General features: G+C 43.1%; 3 protein-coding genes across 11 annotated transcripts in view; 2 read left to right on the top strand and 1 right to left on the bottom strand.

Annotated features, from left to right (window-relative positions):
• The window catches only part of LOC143276708 (TRAF3-interacting protein 1-like), a 56793-nt gene extending 49279 nt beyond the window's left edge, over window positions 1–7514 (top strand). For 2 of the 4 annotated variants that reach the window (XM_076581346.1, XM_076581350.1), the window contains 2 exons: window positions 189–2423; window positions 2800–7514. In XM_076581346.1, the coding sequence (XP_076437461.1) occupies window positions 189–345 (157 nt within the window). In that variant the 3' untranslated portion in view covers window positions 346–2423; window positions 2800–7514. The remainder of the gene's footprint in view (window positions 1–188; window positions 2424–2799) is intronic. The other 2 variants (XM_076581348.1, XM_076581349.1) reach the window with 2 other exon arrangements.
• A 344-nt stretch (window positions 7515–7858) lies between these two features.
• LOC143276459 (NADH dehydrogenase [ubiquinone] 1 alpha subcomplex subunit 8-like) lies at window positions 7859–13098 on the bottom strand. The gene is made up of 3 exons (XM_076580961.1): window positions 12917–13098; window positions 11456–11631; window positions 7859–8583 (listed from the first exon to the last, which is right to left on the bottom strand). The coding sequence occupies exons 1-3, from the start codon at window positions 13043–13045 to the stop codon at window positions 8364–8366; spliced, it is 525 nt and encodes a 174-aa protein (XP_076437076.1). The 5' UTR covers window positions 13046–13098; the 3' UTR covers window positions 7859–8363.
• Window positions 13099–14524: 1426 nt separating this feature from the next.
• Window positions 14525–20000, top strand: part of LOC143276535 (uncharacterized) — a 43142-nt gene continuing 37666 nt past the window's right edge. For 5 of the 6 annotated variants that reach the window (XM_076581086.1, XM_076581088.1, XM_076581089.1 and 2 more), the window contains exons 1-3: window positions 14526–14825; window positions 18571–18909; window positions 19640–19776. In XM_076581086.1, the coding sequence (XP_076437201.1) occupies window positions 14774–14825; window positions 18571–18909; window positions 19640–19776 (528 nt within the window). In that variant the 5' untranslated portion in view covers window positions 14526–14773. Of the gene's footprint in view, window positions 14826–18570; window positions 18910–19639; window positions 19777–20000 lie in introns of all 6 variants that reach the window. The other variant, XM_076581085.1, reaches the window with a different exon arrangement.

Raw genomic sequence — 20000 nt, forward strand, 5'->3', positions numbered from 1 at the left:
TGTGTGAGTGTGTTGCACTGTACCGTGTGTGTGTGTGTGGCAGTGTGTCGCACTTTGCCATGTGTGTGTGTGTGTCAGTGTGTCACACTGTGCCATGTGTGTGTGTGTGTGTCAGTGTGATGCACTGTGCCATTTGTGTCAGCTTGTCGCACCGTGCCGTGTGACACACTGTGCCGTGTGTGTTTCAGCGTGACAGACCGGGCCATAGAGCCGCTGAAGGCCCAGCTGGCGGATCTGGACCGGGCCATCACGGACCAGCTGGACCTGATAGCAGCCTCCAAGTCCAACATCATGCGCAGCGACCACCGCATCCAGAAAATGCTGCACAGCATCGCCCGATCCTGATGACCCCGCCTGGCGCCACGACAACCCTCCATCCATCTGTCCGTCCGTCCATCCGTCTGTCTGCCCCTCTGTCCTGTGTCCCAGATCTGTTCTCTGTGCTTGTGCGTGTGAGTCGTGGTTGTGGGGTTTGTGGTCGTTGGTTGTTTTTTTTTTCCGAGGAGTTGAACAGGGAGGTAGATGTATGTGCAGTGTCTTGATCTCTCTGGGTGATTGGTGTAGTGTGTGGTTTGGGGTTTGAGTCTCAGGGGAGGGGGGGGGGGGGTAGGGAAGGGGGGTAAGCTGAATGAACAGACAGTGTGCCTACTTTTCCAGCATGGTCAACGTCTGTCTTTCCTGGGCTCTGTTCCTACTTCCCTGTGCAGTTGACTTTATCTTTCCTGGCCTGTATTCCTACTTCCCTGTGCAGTTGACTTTATCTATCCTGGCCTCTATTCCTACTTCCCTGTGCAGTTGACTTTATCTATCCTGGCCTCTGTTCCTACTTCCCTGTGCAGTTGACTTTATCTATCCTGGGCTCTGTTCCTACTTCCCTGTGCAGTTGACTTTATCTATCCTGGCCTCTATTCCTACTTCCCTGTGCAGTTGACTTTATCTATCCTGGCCTGTATTCCTACTTCCCTGTGCAGTTGACTTTATCTATCCTGGCCTGTATTCCTAATTCTCTGTGCAGTTGACTTTATCTATCCTGGCCTGTATTCCTACTTCTCTGTGCAGTTGACTTTATCTATCCTGGCCTCTATTCCTGCTTCCCTGTGCAGTTGACTTTATCTATCCTGGCCTCTATTCCTGCTTCCCTGTGCAGTTGACTTTATCTATCCTGGCCTCTATTCCTGCTTCCCTGTTCAGTTGACTTTATCTGTCCTGGCCTCCTCTTGATTACATGTATGATATCTTCCTTCCTGTCAGTGTTAGTGGCCCGCCCCTGCAATGTTCACTGGCATATACAGGTGGGCTTCTGCTTTTACCTGTAGGGCGGTTTTTACCTGCCAGTTGAAGCAGCCATACTCTGTTTTCAGGGGTGTGCTTGTTGGGTATGTTTGTGGTTTCATAACTCCTCAAGTGATATGTTGGATCATGGGATCTTTAACATGCGTGACTGATGTTCTGTATGTGTGTCACCCAAAGGGGATGAAGACACCAGGTCTGCTCATCTGTTGACCTGGGTGATTGGGGGAAAAGAATGGTTAAAACCATTCTCTCCCTGAAGCAGTCAGGTGCAGATCCCAGGATTGAACTCTTGAACCCAGGACTCATAAATCAAAAGTCCAAACGCTTTGCCTGCTTGCTTCATGCTCTTTTTGACCTGTGGGAACACAAGGCCACCACCACTAGAGGTCTCCACTGCTCCCTGTCTTAGCTAGCTTCCCCCAGGTGTAGCCGTTCTCCTGTCTTGTCCTGTCTTCCCCCAGGTATAGCCATTGTCCTGTCTTATCCTGTCTTAGCTAGCTTCCCCCAGGTGTAGCCCTTCCCCCAGGTATAGCCATTGTTCTGTCTTATCCTGTCTTAGCTAGCTTCCCCCAGGTGTAGCCATTGTCCTGTCTTATCCTGTCTTAGCTAGCTTCCCCCAGGTGTAGCCATTGTCCTGTCTTATCCTGTCTTAGCTAGCTTCCCCCAGGTATAGCCGTTCTCCTGTCCTGTGCTGTCTTAGCTAGCTTCCCCCAGGTATAGCCATTCTCCTGTCTTGTGCTGTCTTCCCCCAGGTATAGCCGTTCTCCTGTCTTGTGCTGTCTTAGCTAGCTTCCCCCAGGTATAGCCATTCTCCTGTCTTGTGCTGTCTTCCCCCAGGTATAGCTGTTCTCCTGTCTTGTGCTGTCTTCCCCCAGGTATAGCCGTTCTCCTGTCTTGTGCTGTCTTAGCTAGCTTCCCCCAGGTATAGCCATTCTCCTGTCTTGTGCTGTCTTCCCCCAGGTATAGCTGTTCTCCTGTCTTGTGCTGTCTTCCCCCAGGTATAGCCGTTCTCCTGTCTTGTGCTGTCTTAGCTAGCTTCCCCCAGGTATAGCCGTTCTCCTGTCTTGTGCTGTCTTAGCTAGCTTCCCCCAGGTATAGCCGTTCTCCTGTCTTGTGCTGTCTTCCCCCAGGTATAGCCGTTCTCCTGTCTTGTGCTGTCTTAGCTAGCTTCCCCCAGGTATAGCCGTTCTCCTGTCTTGTGCTGTCATAGCTAGCTTCCCCCAGGTATAGCCATTCTCCTGTCTTATCCTGTCTTAGCTAGCTTCCCCCAGGTATAGCCGTTCTCCTGTCTTGTGCTGTCTTAGCTAGCTTCCCCCAGGTATAGCCGTTCTCCTGTCTTGTGCTGTCTTAGCTAGCTTCCCCCAGGTATAGCCATTCTCCTGTCTTATCCTGTCTTAGCTAGCTTCCCCCAGGTATAGCCGTTCTCCTGTCCTGTGCTGTCTTAGCTAGCTTCCCCCAGGTATAGCCATTCTCCTGTCCTGTGCAGTCTTAGCTAGCTTCCCCCAGGTATAGCCATTCTCCTGTCTTGTGCTGTCTTAGCCATCCCGCCCCACCTCTCCCCAAGTATAGCCATTATGACAGTATCAGGAAGATAGACAACATCTTCTCTGAAGCAGAGTTTGAGGCGTCTTCCTTCTTTGTGAGGTTGGACAGTGGAACATGACCTTGACCCTACAACCTTGACCCTGCGACCTGTGTCTGAGAGATCTCGCGGATTGAATGTTGAATTGATGAACTGTTAAACTGTGATACCAACACCAAGCTGTCATCCGTGAATGTGTGTGTGTGATGTTGTTGTTTTTTTTTCACTTGAATCAATGCATGTTGATTTTCTTTTGTTTTGTTTTAAGTAGAGGCATATATTTTTTTTTTGATGTTGTTGCATCTTTGAAACTGAAAATGTATGAAGAATTATTTTGGATTAAATGTAATTGTTTATGTTTTAGTTTTGGTGTGTCGGTGAGACAAAGAGAGAATCAGTGTGGGTCATGTGAGAGAAAGATGAAGTGAGAAAGAAGCAGAGAGAGAAATGTTTTGCACTAACCAAAACGGTGGCGACGTTTCATCGAAAAAGACATGATGTACATTGTCATAGCTTTATATCAAAATGCTAACTTAACGTTGCGATTGTTTATTCATTATTTTTGTTGACTCAGTTTTTGACTTTGTGCGTTTTTGGATGGTTTCCCCGTAATCAGATAGGGTAGTGGTTCTTGGATTTTTTGACTCAATGGTTCTCCCCCATGTTTGTCTTACACGCCCCTCCCACCCCCCTGTCCCCCACACCCTTTCTTTATTTATTTTTTTGAAAATGCAGTGTGGTTGAAATATTTGTGTGTACATTTATTTTCTCAGGTCTTTGATAAGGGTTGGTGGGGGGGTGTTGGTTTTTTAGATTACTGTTTTGTTGTTGTTGTTGTTTTCATATGATAGTTCAAGGGTCTCACTTCCGTCTCAACTACTGTTTCAACAAGCAGAGAAACTATATTTATTGTGATAGAAGTTCAAATGTCATAGAAGTGACAAGGTTGTGACTTGCAAAATATTGATGATTAATTTTGTGTTACATGTGGCATAACATTGATGATTTATTTGTTAGAGGTGAGAGAGTGTGTGTATATTTTCTGTGTTTGTTTGCTTGTGGCAAAACATTGATGATTTATTTCATGGCGTTAGAAATAAGAGAGTGTGTGTACATTTTCTGTATTTGTTTGTGGCATAACATTGATGATTTACTTGTTAAAAGTGAGAGAGTGTGTGTACATTTTCAGTGTTTGTTTTTTTCATGGTGAATATCACTCAGAACTGTGTTTTGCCAACTCTTTTTTTTTTTTTTTTTTGTTCTGAATTTTTGAGTGATTGCTAGATAGTTCTGTTTACTGAAAAATACTTGTAAGTTTTATTTACTGTAAAATACATTGTAAATATCCAGTATGTATTAAACTCCAACCCCCCTTTTTGGGTCAGAAACTTTGGAAAGGGTAAAATAACTTGAAAACACCCACACCCACGCCACTCTTTGAAAAGAAGAAAAAGAGAAGAAAATGATCTAACTCGTGCTAATTCAGTTTGATAGTTGTAGTTGTGCTGCTTTACACAACAGTGCAGGTTTAGACGTAGAGATAAAGAACAGAACACCTGCATGAGATATCCGTATGTCGAGGGAAAAAAACCAAGTGAGTGCGTAGCGTTGCTCCATGATGCAGTGTCTCGTTGCAGTCGACGTTTTGCCCTCCCTCCCTGCCCAGCCAGTGCTGTGTGGTGAAACAAAGTCAGGGAATGGGCCCCAGCGAAGGATGAGGTACCCAGCTAATGCCCACCCCCCTAACTTAGGGTGGAATTTGTGCAAATTCGGGGTGAGCGCTTACAAGGAAATTGACATATGTGCCATCGTTGATTCTTTAAACTTTAAAATTAGTTAGCAACTTGTCTGCTGGGATAATTACATCTTAATTGGGGTTTTTTTTTGGGTTTTTTTAGAAACTGAGTTCAAATTCTGAAGTTGAATCATATCATTTCTGCCATGAAGTGAAGTGAATAACACAGTTGGCAAAGAGGAATTGACAGAGCGAAGGAACAAGGGGGACAACTAGTGTTTGTTCTGGTGATCATTGATTGTTATCAAGGATAACACGACACCGCACAATACAACACAGTGTGATAGACACCATAATGTACAGTAAAACAGTTCCAGACACAATGTACAGTAAAACAGTTCCAGACACAGCAGCGTACAGTAAAACAGTTCCAGACACAGCAGCGTACAGTAAAACAGTTCCAGACACAGCAGCATACAGTAAAACAGTTCCCAAATGACTGACTTGTCCATTGTTTTGACAGATCTCAATGTTGTACTTTTTTTTATATTTAATGTTGTACTTTTTGTCATGAGGCACTTTGGCAGAGTTAGTTGGGCGTTAGCTTTCTGATCCACTGTATGAATATTAAGAAATGTTTTGTTTTACCTTGCAGCTTGTAGTTAGAACATTTTCTTAAATGTTTTTTTTCCCTTTGGGTTCTCTGATAATTTCAGTTGAAGATCCTGCTGAATTGGGTGCATGCAGAACTGTTCTATGCTGATTACTGTGGATTGTTAGGTGGTGTTTCAGAGTTCCTCAGAGATGGTAGAGGTGTTGACTGGGATGAATGGGGTGCTTCTTGGTGTGATTGAAAGTTTCTTTGACAAGGGGGAAGTGACAGAAAACTGATTAGAATCTCAGCCACAGATGAAATACGCAGATGAGATCTGCCAGCCACAACTGCACCAGTGTGTTGTCTTATAAAAAAAAAAATGTTTCTGTATTTCTTAGGTTTTTAGCTACATGTGAGATGTGAGATGACTCTTATCTGACCAGGAGTGATGTGTTGGAATCAAATCATCAGTAAATCATCAGTTTCTGTAACTGCTTCATTTTGCTGAGTGAGTACACTGCACCAAGTGGACTGTTGGCCTTGTGGTAACGTGTCCGCCTAGGAAGCGAGAGGATCTGAGTGCACTGGTTCGAATCCCAGTCACCAGTATTTTCTCCCCCTCCACTAGACCTTGAGTGGTGGTCTGGACATAAGTCATTCAGATGAGATGATAAACTGAGGTCCTGTGTGCAGCATGCACTTAGCACACGTTAAAGAACCAGTGACAAGAAGTGGGTTGTCCCTGGCAAAATTTTGTAGAAAAATCCATTTTGATAGGAAAACAAAAAAAACTGCAGGCAGAAAAAAATTCACACAAAAAAAGAGTGGCGCTCTCAGCGTAGTGACACGCTGTCCCTGGGGAGAGCAGCCCTAATTTCACACAGAGAAATCTATTGTAACAGAAAGAGTAATACATACAGTACAAGACATAGTGACATGGTGGACAGTGAAACTGCTCTCTCCTCTTGTTCGTTAGGCGACGAGTTTGTGTGGTGTCAGTGAAAGGTGACTTACCTGTCAGCTGCAGTGCTGACCCTTCACTCTTCCTTACATCTGGTAACCATCCCTTGACTTTGGAACGGCAAGCAGAACTTTGGGGAGACAGGCAGACTTCTTGGGGTTTTTGTTATCTTCTGAAAATGATGTGTGAATATCTAGCTCTTGGGGCAATGTCACAACGCTTTGGTCTGTCTAGTGCTGTACAGAGTGGGAACTGATACTCCCAGATGCTGACCAAAAAAAAACAACAACTAAAAAACAAAAAAAAGTAAAAGCATAACCAACACCGATGTATGTCTGCAGACCTGGAATATTTTTTGTATAATGGTACAGCATCAGAAATGATTCAGACTGGTGATCATGGAAACATGGCTGAATTATCTCATTCAGCTATGCACCCAAGCATTGCTCTTTCAAAATTTATCTCAATCAAATGGTATTCATGTTCTTGCATATGAATAAACTGTTGCAAAATGAGCTAACTTCTGTGGTACTTCTGGATATGTCTGTTTGATTTGGAGGAAAAACAGCATATTTTCTGTGTTTATTCCGCGTCAAAATGGCACGTAAGCCTGCAGAGGCTGTAGATTCCCAAGAGTTGAATGGGTTAAGCATCCCCTCCATGGAGTTGGTCAGGCATTGGCCATCTGATCCAGTGATCACCAGTGATTAGCATTCAAAGCCCTGTTTCAGCAAGGTGTTGTATCCTTGGGAAAGATGATATTCCCCAGTCCCCAGAGGTGTGAGTGGGTATTTGACTGGTCATGGAAGGTGAGAACAGCTGAAGGGGAGGATGAGGCCCCACCCTCGGCTCTTATGCCCAGCCCAAGACACTGAATGCGAATTCTCTGCCTCTGTTGCCGTTTAAAAAACAGGCTATGGGATGTTTTCTGACCTCCATCTTAGCCTATTTCACTGAGACACTGTAAGATCACAATCTTTGCGTATAAAATGATCACTTACTAAATATTTATATATTCATCTCAGTTTTCAACTCCCACAGTTTGCCTTAAAAAATATTAATGTTTTTTTCTTCCGAGTAATCCAAGCTGCTGTAAACAAAGTGGTATGCTGCAAAAAGTGTGAAATTCTGGTACATTCCTGATTTATGATTAAGATAGTTGTAATATCTGCTGTTGGCTTCATTGGTTTTAGGATGTGTGTGTGTGTGTGTGTGAGGTGTGTGTTGGTGTCTTTACATTCCTGGTGTGTGGTGTGACTGACTGACTGTCAAAAGGTGAACTTCTGTTCTTTCATTGTCAACCATCTGAGCTGCACAGCAAGAGGAGAAATAAACATCAGAAATTGTTTATTTTTGTGCATGTTTTTTTCGGTGTGTGTGTGTGTGTGTAGTATATGTCTGCATACAGATGTGAAGCAAGAGAAACAAAATCTACTCAACATTTATGATTGTTTTTGTGCATGAACATGTGCATGCGTGTATGTGCACATATGAAGATAGTGTTTTCATGAGTGTATGTGAGTGTGTGCGAGTTGTATGTGTGTGAGTTGTGTGTGTGTGTGTATGTGTGCATGTTAGTAGTGTGTGTATGTTAGTTGCGTGTATGTGTGTGTGTGCAACAAATGACTCGGGAATGCCAAAAGGACAACATGACAAATCCATAACACAAGTGAAAAGGAAAAGAAAAAAAAATCAAGTTTAAAAACAAACTTTATTCTGAAGCATGAATGTGATTATTCCAACACAAGAACCGCAGTCTCCACATGAAGTCTTACCACACTTTACTGACTTGTATCATATAACATCATTTGCCTGATGTGTGCAGACATTGCTACAAATGTACAGACATACATTTTGCCATTTCCCTCACACCAGAGGGTATTCTGTGCATAATACAAACGCGGATATAACAAAAAAAACAAACAAAAAAAAAAGAACTGAACTCTAATAAGTATTCAGTGGCTGAGAGAACTGAAATTCAATGCCAGCTCACCGCTCTCTTCTCAAGAATGCCTGTGTTCAAGATATCATACTCTCCTTTCTAAGGACTTATATACCCTCATTTTCTTCAGACCATCACAATACTTGTTACTTTCCCTTCTCCAAGAAAAAACTTTTCCCCTAAACGTCTCAAAACTCCGCTACAGACAACAAACAGGTGGCCAGTCCACACAATCCATCACTACCACCACCACAATCAACCAACTATGCTGGGAGCGAACTTGTGCTCTGGTTTGGTGTCGGCCTTGTAGTCAGGGGGCCCCGGGACGCGTTCAGGGAGGTTGTGTGGGGTCAGCTCTGGCTTGGGTCGCTCTGTGTGGTGGATGCGGGGAGAGGAGAAGTAGCCCAGGTAGGGGCGGTCCTGGTCCAGAGTCTTCTTGACGCACTGGTCAAATGACTCCTGGGTCTTCCTGCAGCTGTAACACCACAGGGGGAGGTGGTGAGTTATACGAGGAAAAACATACCAAACTGTCATGGTCAGTTACTCAATTCATTATATTTTTTACTTTATTTCCCTTGAGGCCTGACTAAGGGCCATCACCCATGGGGCGTTCGCATCTACTGCGCATCATTTTTTGAAGCCTGGTTTCATTGTAGCAAGAACGCTTGAAACCTGCAGCAGGGTGTGGAGCTCCCACACACACAACAAGCAGCAGGCGCTGTTTGGACTCTGACTGGTTGCTCCTTGCCACAACTTCACTTTTGCAGCGTGGGAACAGGACAAGTTCTAATCAGGCGTCATGACACCTGGCATCATCAATCTTGATGCCCGGCATCCACCACTTGTTGCATGGAAAGCTTGCACGAGAGGCTCTTCACAAAACTTGATGCTTGATGCTCCATGTGGGATGGTTCTAAGCATGTTGGGCTTCGCTGCTGGTCAGGCATCTGTTTAGCCGGTGTGGTGTAACATATGTGGATTTGTCTGAAGGCAGTGATGTCTCTTTGAGTAACTTAACTACTTAACTAAACAAAGTCAGTAGTGTCCAACCATGACCACAAGAACAACAGCTGTCCCAACTATCTGGGCTTGAATCTGATAACTGTGCGGTGTCTAATCCCCACTCTCTCGGCCAAGAGGGCTTCATGACAGTCAGCTTTGGGATGGTTCCCAAAGGCCAACCTGCCCCCAAGGCTGCAGCACTAAGAGCCAGTGCAATCTTGCCTCCTAGTTTGAGAGTCATAGTGAATGAATTCCCATTACAGTGGAGAAACCATTGGTCATACAGCTCTCACTTTGCTGTTGGCCCAATTGCAAGCTTACATCATTCTCTAATATGAGCCACTGAACTAAAGTAATCCATTATAATTAATATTGATTAGCCTCCTTTTGGTAATTAACAGCAAATCCAATAATCCCTTGTACTTCCACCCAGCTGACTGCTGACAACGATCTCCAAAAGCAAACTATGATTAAACATTGAACACAAACTGTTCTGTGTGAACTGTGAAGTGACTGAACAAAATCAATATCATCTTTATAACAAGACACAACAGGTGAGGAGTGAGGCATTTATCAAGCAACACTGCATATATGACACTGCATATATAACGGCCGCAACAGCCGAATGGTTAAAGTGTTGGACTTTCAATCTGAGGGTCCCGGGTTCGAATCTCAGTGGTGCCTGGTGGGTAAAGGGTGGAGATTTTTCCAATCTGCCAGGTCAACATATGTGCAGACCTGCCATTGCCTGAACCTCCTACATGTGTATACGCACGCAGAAGATCAGATACGCATGTTAAAGATCCTGTAATTCATGTCAGCGTTCGGTGGGTTATGGAAACAAGAATATACCCAGCATGCACACCCCCGAAAACAGAGTATAGCTGCCTACATGGCAGGGTAAATAAAAAACAACAAGAACAACAACAACTGTCATACACGTATAATGTTACATGTTTGTCTGAATGTGTATGTGTCCGTGCCTGAACTCTGACTGAATGACACAGGAAACGAATGATGAGCGCCAAATGGCAGCCGTCAGTCGGCTCTACCCAGGTAGGCAGCCTGTTGTGTAAATGACCCCGTGTTTGTAAAGTGCTTAGAGCTTGGTCTCCGACCGAGGATAGTAGCTAAATAAGTATCCATATCATAAAACACACAACATCAGACACTGTTTCACTGTTGGAGTATCAATCAAAGCCAATGTACAAACTTATCTGTTCAAACAGTATAGTATGTCTTTGATGCACTGGTCAAACGCCTCCAGTCTTGCGGCAGTTGGAAGTGGGGGGAGTGAAATGGAGGGATATTTATCATGCAGCACTACAGGCAACACAACACTTCCATGATAACATCTTTCAGCTCTAATCCTAAAGCATGTTTGTTCAAACAATTTTGAACTCTGCATCTCCCCTCCCCCTCCACAGTTTTTGCACGTGTGTGCCTGTGTGCGCACCTGCATGTGTGTGCGTGTGTACATCTACCTGCACACGTACATTCATGGGCTTTTACATACTCTGTTTTTACTGTGTTCACTCACAAAAGTTACACATATACAAGTGGGCTTTTACATATATGGCTGTTTTTGCTGTGTTCACTTACAAAAGTTATGCACGCATACAAGTGGGCTTATAGTTTTACATGTATGACTCATTGACTGTTTTCAGTATGTTCACTTACATGTGGAGTGATGGCCTAGAGGTAACGCGTCTACCTAGGAGCGAGAGAATCTGAGCACACTGGTTCAAATCACGGCTCAGCTGCCGATATTTTCTCCCCCTCCACTAGACCTTGAGTGGTGGTCTGGACGCTAGTCATTCAGATGAGACGATAAGCCGAGGTCCCGTGTGCAGCATGCACTTAGCGCACATAAAAGAACCCACAGCAACAAAAGGGTTGTTCCTGGCAAAATTCTGTAGAAAAATCCACTTCGGTAGGAAAAACGAATAAAACTGTACGCAGGAAAAAAAAAAAAAGGGTTGGCGCTGTAATGTAGCGACGCGCTCTCCCTGAGGAGAGCAGCCCGAATTTCACACAGAGAAATCTGTTGTGATAAAAAGAAATACAGATACTTACACATTATACAAGTGGGCTTTTAGTTTTACATGTATGATGTTTTCACCCCGCCATGTAAACAACCTTACAGGCTGCAGTGCTGCTTTTTCTGTGAGTGAATCACTCACAAAAGTCACTATTACAAATTGGCTTTATATGTATGACAGTTTTTATCCAGCCATGTCAACAACCTTGCAGGCTGCAGCGCTAGAGTAGAAATGTTCAAACATGGTACACACAAAAAGAGAAAAGAAACCAAAAATGTAAACAAGAATCAAAGTGTAGCTCACTTGCTGAAGGACATCTGTCGGTCGGAGTGGTCGATGCACTCAAAGTACTTGGTGAACTCGGCGAAGCAGTTCTGCTTGACCTTGCCGAAGAACTCAAAGCCACAGCGGGTCACCTCCTTTCCCTCCGACAAACACTTCCGCGGGTCTGGGTCCTCGCTCACACACAGCATGAACTCCTGCGGTGTGTTCCACAGTTGTTGGGTTCAAATACCATGACAGTAATGACAATAAAATAATAACAAATAGCATTATTATCCACACTGTTCTTATTATTATCATTATGACAACAATATATATATTTTTTTTAAAGAAAAGAAGTTCTGCGTCTCTTTCCACCTGTCAAATTCCATTTTCAATTAAATGCCTAAAGAAGTTCTGTGTCTCTTTCTACCTGTCAAATTCCATTTTCAATTAAATGCCTAACTTCTGTTCATCCTGATGCATGCATGCACACATGCACACACACACACACACACAAATACACACACATATATTGTGTGGAGAAAGTTTTTGTGGGTAATGTTTGAAGCTGGCCTATATATATATTTCTGGATATATACAGTGTCGATGTAATGACCAGTAGCAAATACGCTGGCAGAAAACTTACAGGAAAATCAGACTTGAAATGAATCCACATTTGTTGTATTTGTATTTCTTTTTATCACAACAGATTTCTCTGTGTGAAACATTACATTAGTAATAGATTAAAAAAATATATATATCCCCAAAACTTTTTATTTTCAAAACAATGCATAGTGTCTCCAGTGTTTTTCTTCTTTGACATAAGTAGTGAGTTATGTGTGTGTGTGTGTGTGTGTGTGTGTGTGTGTGTGTGTGTGTGTGTGCATGTTTGGATGAAACAGAACGCGTATCATTGTGTATATGCATACATGCGTATCTGTGAGTTTGTCATTCCTATATACACCCCCTGTATCTTTGATCAATGTGTGTGTGTGTGTGTGTGTGTGTGTGTGTGTGTGTGTGTGTGTGTGTACGCGCGCGCGCAAGCGTGTGTGTGTTGTGTGCGACATTTGTTTTGTTTATTGTTATTGATAATAAATATCGTATGTGTGTGCATGCTCTTTTGCATGTGTGTGCATAAGCATGTGTGCATAATCAACTATGTCTATGTGCTGTATATGCATGAGGGTGTTGGGCCGTGTGTGTAATGTTTAACGATATAATTATATAGTTAACTAATCTAACTGTTCGAAAACTGGAACGGTTACTACGGGCGTTGTAAGCCTATGAAACATTCCGGGAACAACAGAAGGAGGCCTCTTTCAACCGGAACCGAACTAATGATGACGATTATGACGCTAATGATTCTGCTGATGATAACAACGGTGATTTGTTGTCGTGAATGAATCAATCAACGTTATGTCCTCTGCTTGACCATTTGACGATTTGTGGCGTCTGCTACGAATACCACCAAATCTTGTTGACTGTTGCATATCTCACCTTGCATTGCTTATCACAATACTTTCCAAAATGGTGTGCTCCTGCTCTTAGAACCGACGAGGTAAGCTCCAGCTCTGGAACTGTAAGCTCCTCATTTGTTGGCAAATAATCTTCGTTCGTGAAAGCCATCTTTCCTGGCCAAGAACCCCCAACAACCTGAGAGTTGACCTTGGTTTAGACAGGAAGTTAGTGGTTGCCTCCCTTGGTGAAGGCAAATATGTACTTGGTATATTTACGAATAGAACGACACCGTGTAATGTGCAAATGGTGAAAAATGGATCAAAAGCTATACCAGAATCAGAATCATATTAGCTTCATTATCCAAGTAATGAAAATTAAGTGTAATGAAGTCTACGATACAGATTACAAGCAGTACAATAGAATATGACATACAATATATTATATTACAAAATCACACACGGCCGGTATAGAAAAGCAAGCCCGATAAAAAAAATATATATATAAAAAGTATAAATATATGTACACATTACCTTTTCACAATTCAACACACACAGCCTTCCCCCCCCCCCTCCCCCCCCCCCCCCCCCCCCCCCCCCCCCCCCCCCACACACACACACACATCCGCCTCCAGTCACCACACTGTCCCATCAAGTTAGATGATTCAGAACTGAAAACTAATGTTCAAAAACTGAAGCATTCAGTTCTCAGAGATGTTTACCAGCGAATCAAATAGCAGTGAAAATGGACTATCGGAAATGCATCGTCATTCACAGTACTCTGCCATTCGATAACATAATATCATACATGTATCATACATGTTCCATAATGCTCATCATTTATCCTTGCCCTCCGCTATCTCTCTTTATCTCCCTTGTTTATAATTAATTTGTTCTCCCCCTTCTCTCGTCCCTTCCCAACCCACCAACATTATTCTCCTATTCTAATCTGTATCAGTGCCTCTTTTTTATATTAAAAAAATAAGAAAGTATTGCCATGATGTTAACGCATTTCTTGTGTAGTATAGACCATATTTTTGTGGCGGGCACTTGATGTAAAAAAACAACAACCAAAAAACAAAACAAAAAAACACACACAAAAAAAACAAAACACACACACACACACACAAAGAGAAACAAAGCACCAAAAAAACCAACACATGTACTTATTCATTGTCCTTGGAAACAAAAGAATTTTGTCTTGACTCCTCTCTCTCACAGGAATTCTGTGACAACAATGATGAAAGTTAGAATTAATTTACTGTGCACAAGAAGCATTTTTGTTCTACAGGTTTAAGTTAGTATGTATTTTACATTTTGTTGTCGCTGCGTGATCACCATATTGTGTACTTTTGACCTCTTTCTAGGGGCCGGAGGCCTGGAGATTAAAGTTTTGTGCTTGTTCTCCTCCCCTCCCTCTCTCTCAATGATCATGTGCACCTGTTCTGCATTCCGTTTTGTCAGGTGTGTGTGGGAGTGAATGCACGCCAGAATGTGTGTGCGTGCGTGCGTGTGCGTGTGTGTGATTTCAAAGAAGTGTTGGTGTGATGTCTGTTTCAGATAAACCCGGAAGTTTTCTGTCAAAAGGGTATAGACTGTCAAGTGATTGGCCACCCCGGCAGCAAAACATGCACGACACCTGAAGTAAATTTATGAAAAGAGATCCGGGTTTGCTTTTCAATGCAAACTTTATCATCGAGTCAGGATTTTGTTGTTGTTTTCTTCTTTCTTTCTTTCTTTCTTGGCTTCCCTCCTGTGTAGAAGTGAAATCCCGTCTGAGGCGTCTGTAGCTCCTATGTCCCAGAGCACAGCGACCATTGTTGTGGCAGTGACAGTGACGTGAAGACAGTGAGAGGTGTGGGGTGTGGAGTGCTGTGTGTGTGACTGTGACTGAAGAACCATGGCACCGACAGGGATGCTGCTTCTCTGCTTTGCTGTGCTGGCGGTTTGTGGTAAGGGTACAGGTGTACTAGTAACTGTCTGCTTGCTAGCTATATCTGCTATGCTGCCCTGGCAGTTTGTGGTAAGGGTGCAGGTGTACCACTGTCTGTCTCCCTGCTGTCCTGGCGGTTTGTGGTAAGGGTACAGGTGTACTAGTAACTGTCTGCTTGCTAGCTATATCTGCTATGCTGCCCTGGCAGTTTGTGGTAAGGGTGCAGGTGTACCACTCTGTCTCCCTGCTGTCCTGGCGGTTTGTGGTAAAGGTAAAGGTGTACTGGTGACTGTCTGCATGCTAACTATCTCTGCTTTGTTGTCCTGGCAGTTTGTGGTAAGGGTACAGGTGTACTAGTGACTGTCTGCATGCTAGCTATCTCTGCTTTGTTGTCCTGGCAGTTTGTGGTAAGGGTACAGGTGTACTAGTGACTGTCTGCATGCTAGCTATCTCTGCTATGCTGTTCGCCTGTCAGCATACTTTTCTTTGTTTGCATAAATATGTGGATACGGGTGTTCGCGCGCGCGCGCGCGCGCGTGTGTGTGTGTGTGTGTGAGCGCTCACATCCGGCCATGAGGGCAAAAGCGCACGTCTGTTATTTCTACAAACCAGTGAACAATGACAGTAGCCCCAATGAAAAGCAACCAGGAAGAAATGCATAATTCAGAAGACATATAATCTGTGTGTGTGTGTGTGTGTGTGTGTGTGCGTGTGTGTGTGTGTGTGTGTGCTGCACAAAAGCAGGCGTTCCATGTTATCCAGCTGCACAGACACTGCGCGCCCTTGGGTGGACGGTATCCCCGCTGTGTCTTTTGAACGTGTTTATTCCGGTTCATTCTGCAAGAGTCGTTTAGAGTTTGTACACTGACGTGTATTAGATGCCTCATTCCCTGTCGCTCCCTCTGCGGTCTTCTCACTTTTACTTTTTGTTATTAAGTTTTTAATATGACTTGTTAATCAGCTGTCAGAAGGTCAACAGAAAGTTTTTAAGAGTAAATTAATTATACATATATATATTTATATATAAAATTATTTGTATTTGTATTTCTTTTTATCACAACAGATTTCTCTGTGTGAAATTCGGGCTGCTCTCCCGAGGGAGAGCGCATCGCTACACTACAGCGTCACCCCCTTTTTTTCCCCTGCGTGCGGTTTTATTTGTTATTCCTATCGAAGTGGAATTTTCTACAGAAGTTTGCTAGGAACAACCCTTTTGTTGCCGTGGGTTCTTTTACGTGCGCTAAGTGCATGCTGCACATGGGACCTCGGTTTATCGCCTCATCTTAAATGACTAGAGTCCAGACCACCACTCAAGAGGTCTAGTGGAGGGGGAGAAAATATCAGTGGCTGAGCCGTGATTCGAACCAGCGCGCTCAGATTCTCTCGCTTCCTAGGCGGACGCGTTACCTCTAGGCCATCACTCCACATGTACATACGTATATATATATATATATATATATATATATGTAGCCGTGCTCCGAGTGGTTCTAATAGGGTACAAACGGTACAAAAGAACTAAACTAAATGATTGATTGAATGAAAGGATAGACAAGATCCCACGCACAGGCCAGGAACATATAGAGGCCAGTCACAAATGGGTTTTCTATTGTTTTATTTACATAAAAAGAGAAGACCTAAGAGAAGAAGACAACTAGGAGAAGAACTAAGAAGAAGAAGATATCTAGGAGAACTAAGAAGAAGACAGTGCCTGGAATGACACAAACAAATGTCATGAGCACAACATGTCGACACAAGTGACTAGTAAAGCACATGTATACATGGAAAGACTATCACTCGGGTTTGGGATACGCAACAACATAATGCATATGTATGAAGACCAAACGCTGACATCAAATGACATTTCTAATACATTTAAATAGCTCAGTTAAAGTGATTGAAACAATTAATCCAACACTATCTTGTAATCACAACAGCAGAATACTACACAACTCTTAGAGTACTGAGCACACTGTAGCAGTACAATTGATATCAGCATGTAAAATAATATATGAATAATAAACAAGATAATAGAATCAGTGGCTTTGATATTATACTGGCAAACTGATAGACCAGATAGTAAGTGAAGCACCATCATGGCTTAACCATTAAGTGGTGAACGAACTTTACGCACTCACTAGAACATTCTGGAACAAACACTAGTGTCCAGAGACGTCACTGACTGTGACGTTAAGAATCAAATGGAACACCGCTACGAGCATATGACGACATGGCAATTTTCTAGATCAATCATAGCCGAGCTGTGACTAACATGTCAAAGCAATAACTGAACAAAGCATTAACTGAACAAAGCAATAACTGAACATACTCATATGAACACAAGTACTGTGTCGAATAATACAATTTACAAATCAACACATTCTACACACTGGTACTTACAGCGATATGTAGCGAGGTGTCACTGTTGTGAGAACACACCCGACACACTGCCCGCGACACAGCAAGAGACAAAGAGAGCAGGTGCTGGCCGCGGCTGGCTCGGGTGTGGAAGTGACCACTCATCCTACTATTGGAGTTTAACGACCTATTGGCGTCTACACCCTTAAGGTCAAGTTTGTTCGGTTGGAGTTGATTGACCACTCATCACCCGCTCGGCCAATTTATACAAATTAGGCGAACTACAAAGACAATCACGTGGGCTGCAAACCAGATCGTCACTAATCTGAAGAAATCTGATGAGAACTGTGCTTGTTACAAGGTGTTCAGTAACAGATTTCTGAATGATTCCTGAACCGATTTGCATCGGATAAGTTGCAAAAGAAAGAGCTCAACGCCTACTTTATAATGAGTGTAAAATGAAGTGTTGATTATTTAAGATGAATTTATAATCTTAATTTAAGTCACCTGAACAGGGTCAGTTTTAACGAGCTCGTCGCTGAAAATTACAAACTGCGTTAAATCAGTTTCACGTAGGTAAACATAAATGGAATAGATTTAAAGATGGAATTAAGACGATTCTGCCAGTATATAATACTAGTAGTTTACTGATCTGACAAAAGAGCTATTAATTAAATACTGTGGAACAGAAACACAAGTTTGCTCTCAGCCAATGACGTATCGCGACGCGACACTGGTCGAGCAGTCAGCAGGTGGTCTGGCCAGGACAAAATGATGTAAGCAGAGTGACGTCACATATTCTGTGCAAGGGTTAGGAGAGAAAACGTCGTCTGCTCTGGCTTGTGCGTGAATAGTGTTGGAGCAAGCATAGCGCGCTTGGTCACACACACACATATATATATATATATATATATATATATATATATATATATACATGTGTGTGTGTGTGTCTGTCTGTCTGTCTGTCTGTCTGTGTGTGTCTCTGTGTGTGTGTGTGTGTGTGTGTGTGTGAATATGAAAATCTATTACTGCTGTGTTTGGAAATGAAGGTGTGTTCCTGCTTATATTGCAGGCATGACAGCTTTGCTCGATCAATACGGAATGTTTTTGCACCAGCAGGCAATGCCTTACATTTCCCTCTCTTTGCTTCTCACGGTCTCTGTCTCTCTGTTTCTGTCTCTGTCTCTTCTCAAAAAAGGAGGAAACAAGCCTGGAGGTTCCCAGTTTGACGAAGTGTCTGGGTTTGTTTGATCCAACATAGCTTACCTGTGTGCTAGCTGAATCCGTAACACAAGCAGCATTGACTTGAAGTTGTGCGCCTTGTAAATGGATGGATAAACGCCGGGACTGAGAGACTGACTGACTGACATACTGAGAGATAGTTTGACTAACTGACTGACTGATTCCAGGTGGGATCAACATCAAGGAATGCAGCCAGGGGTGGGTGGAGATACGGGAGGACATCCCCCAGTCCATCACCTGTGAGGGATTCTCTAATACCACCTACACACTGACCTGGAAACTGTTCTCAAACGGGATTCAACAACGCCTGTATTCCTGTCTCAACACAAAGCTGCAGTGTACCCCAGCAGACAGTGACGTCAATGTGACCCGGTACAACCAGGGGTCAAGGTCACACAGTGTGCTGACCATCAACAGCAATCATCGGTCATTAGCAGGGAACGGAGACGTCTCTTGTCGGGGTAGTCAAGCTGAAGGGATCGCAAGCTGTAAAACAAATGTTGTTCGTAAGTGTGTGTGTGTGTGTGTGTGTGTGTGTGTGTGTGTGTGTGTGTGTGTGTGTGTGTGTTTGTGCGCGCGCGCGCGCGCACTAAACATTAACAAATTCGTTTTCTCTGTAAATATTTTGTCCATCAATAGTAAATTTGGATTAAACATAGTGAAGAAAAGAAAAAAAAAGTTATAAGTCTTCCGGATTAAGCCGAATTTCCGGATCATGATCAGTTTATTTCGTTGAGGTTCCGAATCCAGAAAATTTATTGGGCTCTTCCCAGTAGATGCATGAACATTAGTTTGGGTTTAAAGACGGCCTGACCTCCTTTTTCTTGTTCGCAATAAATCAAAAGAAAAGAAGCACAAATACTGGACAGAACACGTAGAATGACACTAACTACACCATTGACGTATCAACTGCATATAATGTTTTAAGCGGGTACTCAGTTAACTAGAATTGAAAAAAAATCAACAGCATCCCTAAGGCAAGTTTAATGCATAACACATGTTCTTGACTATTTTTCTCTTTCTTTTTACTTGTCATGATTTCATTATTGGGAGATTTATGTTTATAAAGTGCCGCATCATGTATGAGTCTTGATGGCCTTGCTTCTCTTGTTTTAGATAAAATGCTAAAGTTTGTACATGTGTTGTGAGATATTGTAGACAATCAAAATTCAGTAAGTGTTGTGGTTTGCTTTCTTCACACAAGTAGTCATTCCACTGACTGATTTCTCCTCTCAGACCCAGCCGCTGTGACAAACTGCACGATCAGCACAAACAACACAGACCACACAGCATCAGGCAGCTGTCACTATCAGAAGGCTTACTCCTCCAACGGCACCTACACCTGTGATTGGTATTGGCAACTTGCTGGACAGGTGGGAATGATACACACTGCCCCGAATGTGAGTGGGGGTGGGGATGGATGTGTGGGTGTTGGTGTGTGGGTGTGTGTATGTGTGTGTGGAAATGTCAAAGTTTTGTTGTTGTTGTTGTTTTTATTTCAAGATGATAATTGAATCAACAACCGCTTTTGTGCATCAAGCCATCTGAAAAAAAGAGGAGAAAATATATTTAAAATAAAATGAAATGCATGCTTGAA

This window comes from Babylonia areolata, chromosome 32 (genome assembly GCF_041734735.1).
Source record: "Babylonia areolata isolate BAREFJ2019XMU chromosome 32, ASM4173473v1, whole genome shotgun sequence".
Classification (NCBI taxonomy): Eukaryota; Metazoa; Mollusca; class Gastropoda; order Neogastropoda; family Buccinidae; genus Babylonia; species Babylonia areolata.

What these genes read in the sequence shown, in the direction of transcription:
- LOC143276459 (XM_076580961.1), bottom strand. Translation starts at nt 13,045, where the DNA reads ATGGCTTTCACGAACGAAGATTATTTGCCAACAAATGAGGAGCTTACA. An exon ending in ATTGTGATAAGCAATGCAAG is followed by an intron (nt 11,632 to 12,916) that starts GTGAGATATGCA and finishes AACACACCGCAG; the next exon opens with GAGTTCATGCTGTGTGTGAG. An exon ending in CGACAGATGTCCTTCAGCAA is followed by an intron (nt 8,584 to 11,455) that starts GTGAGCTACACT and finishes GTGGTGTTACAG; the next exon opens with CTGCAGGAAGACCCAGGAGT.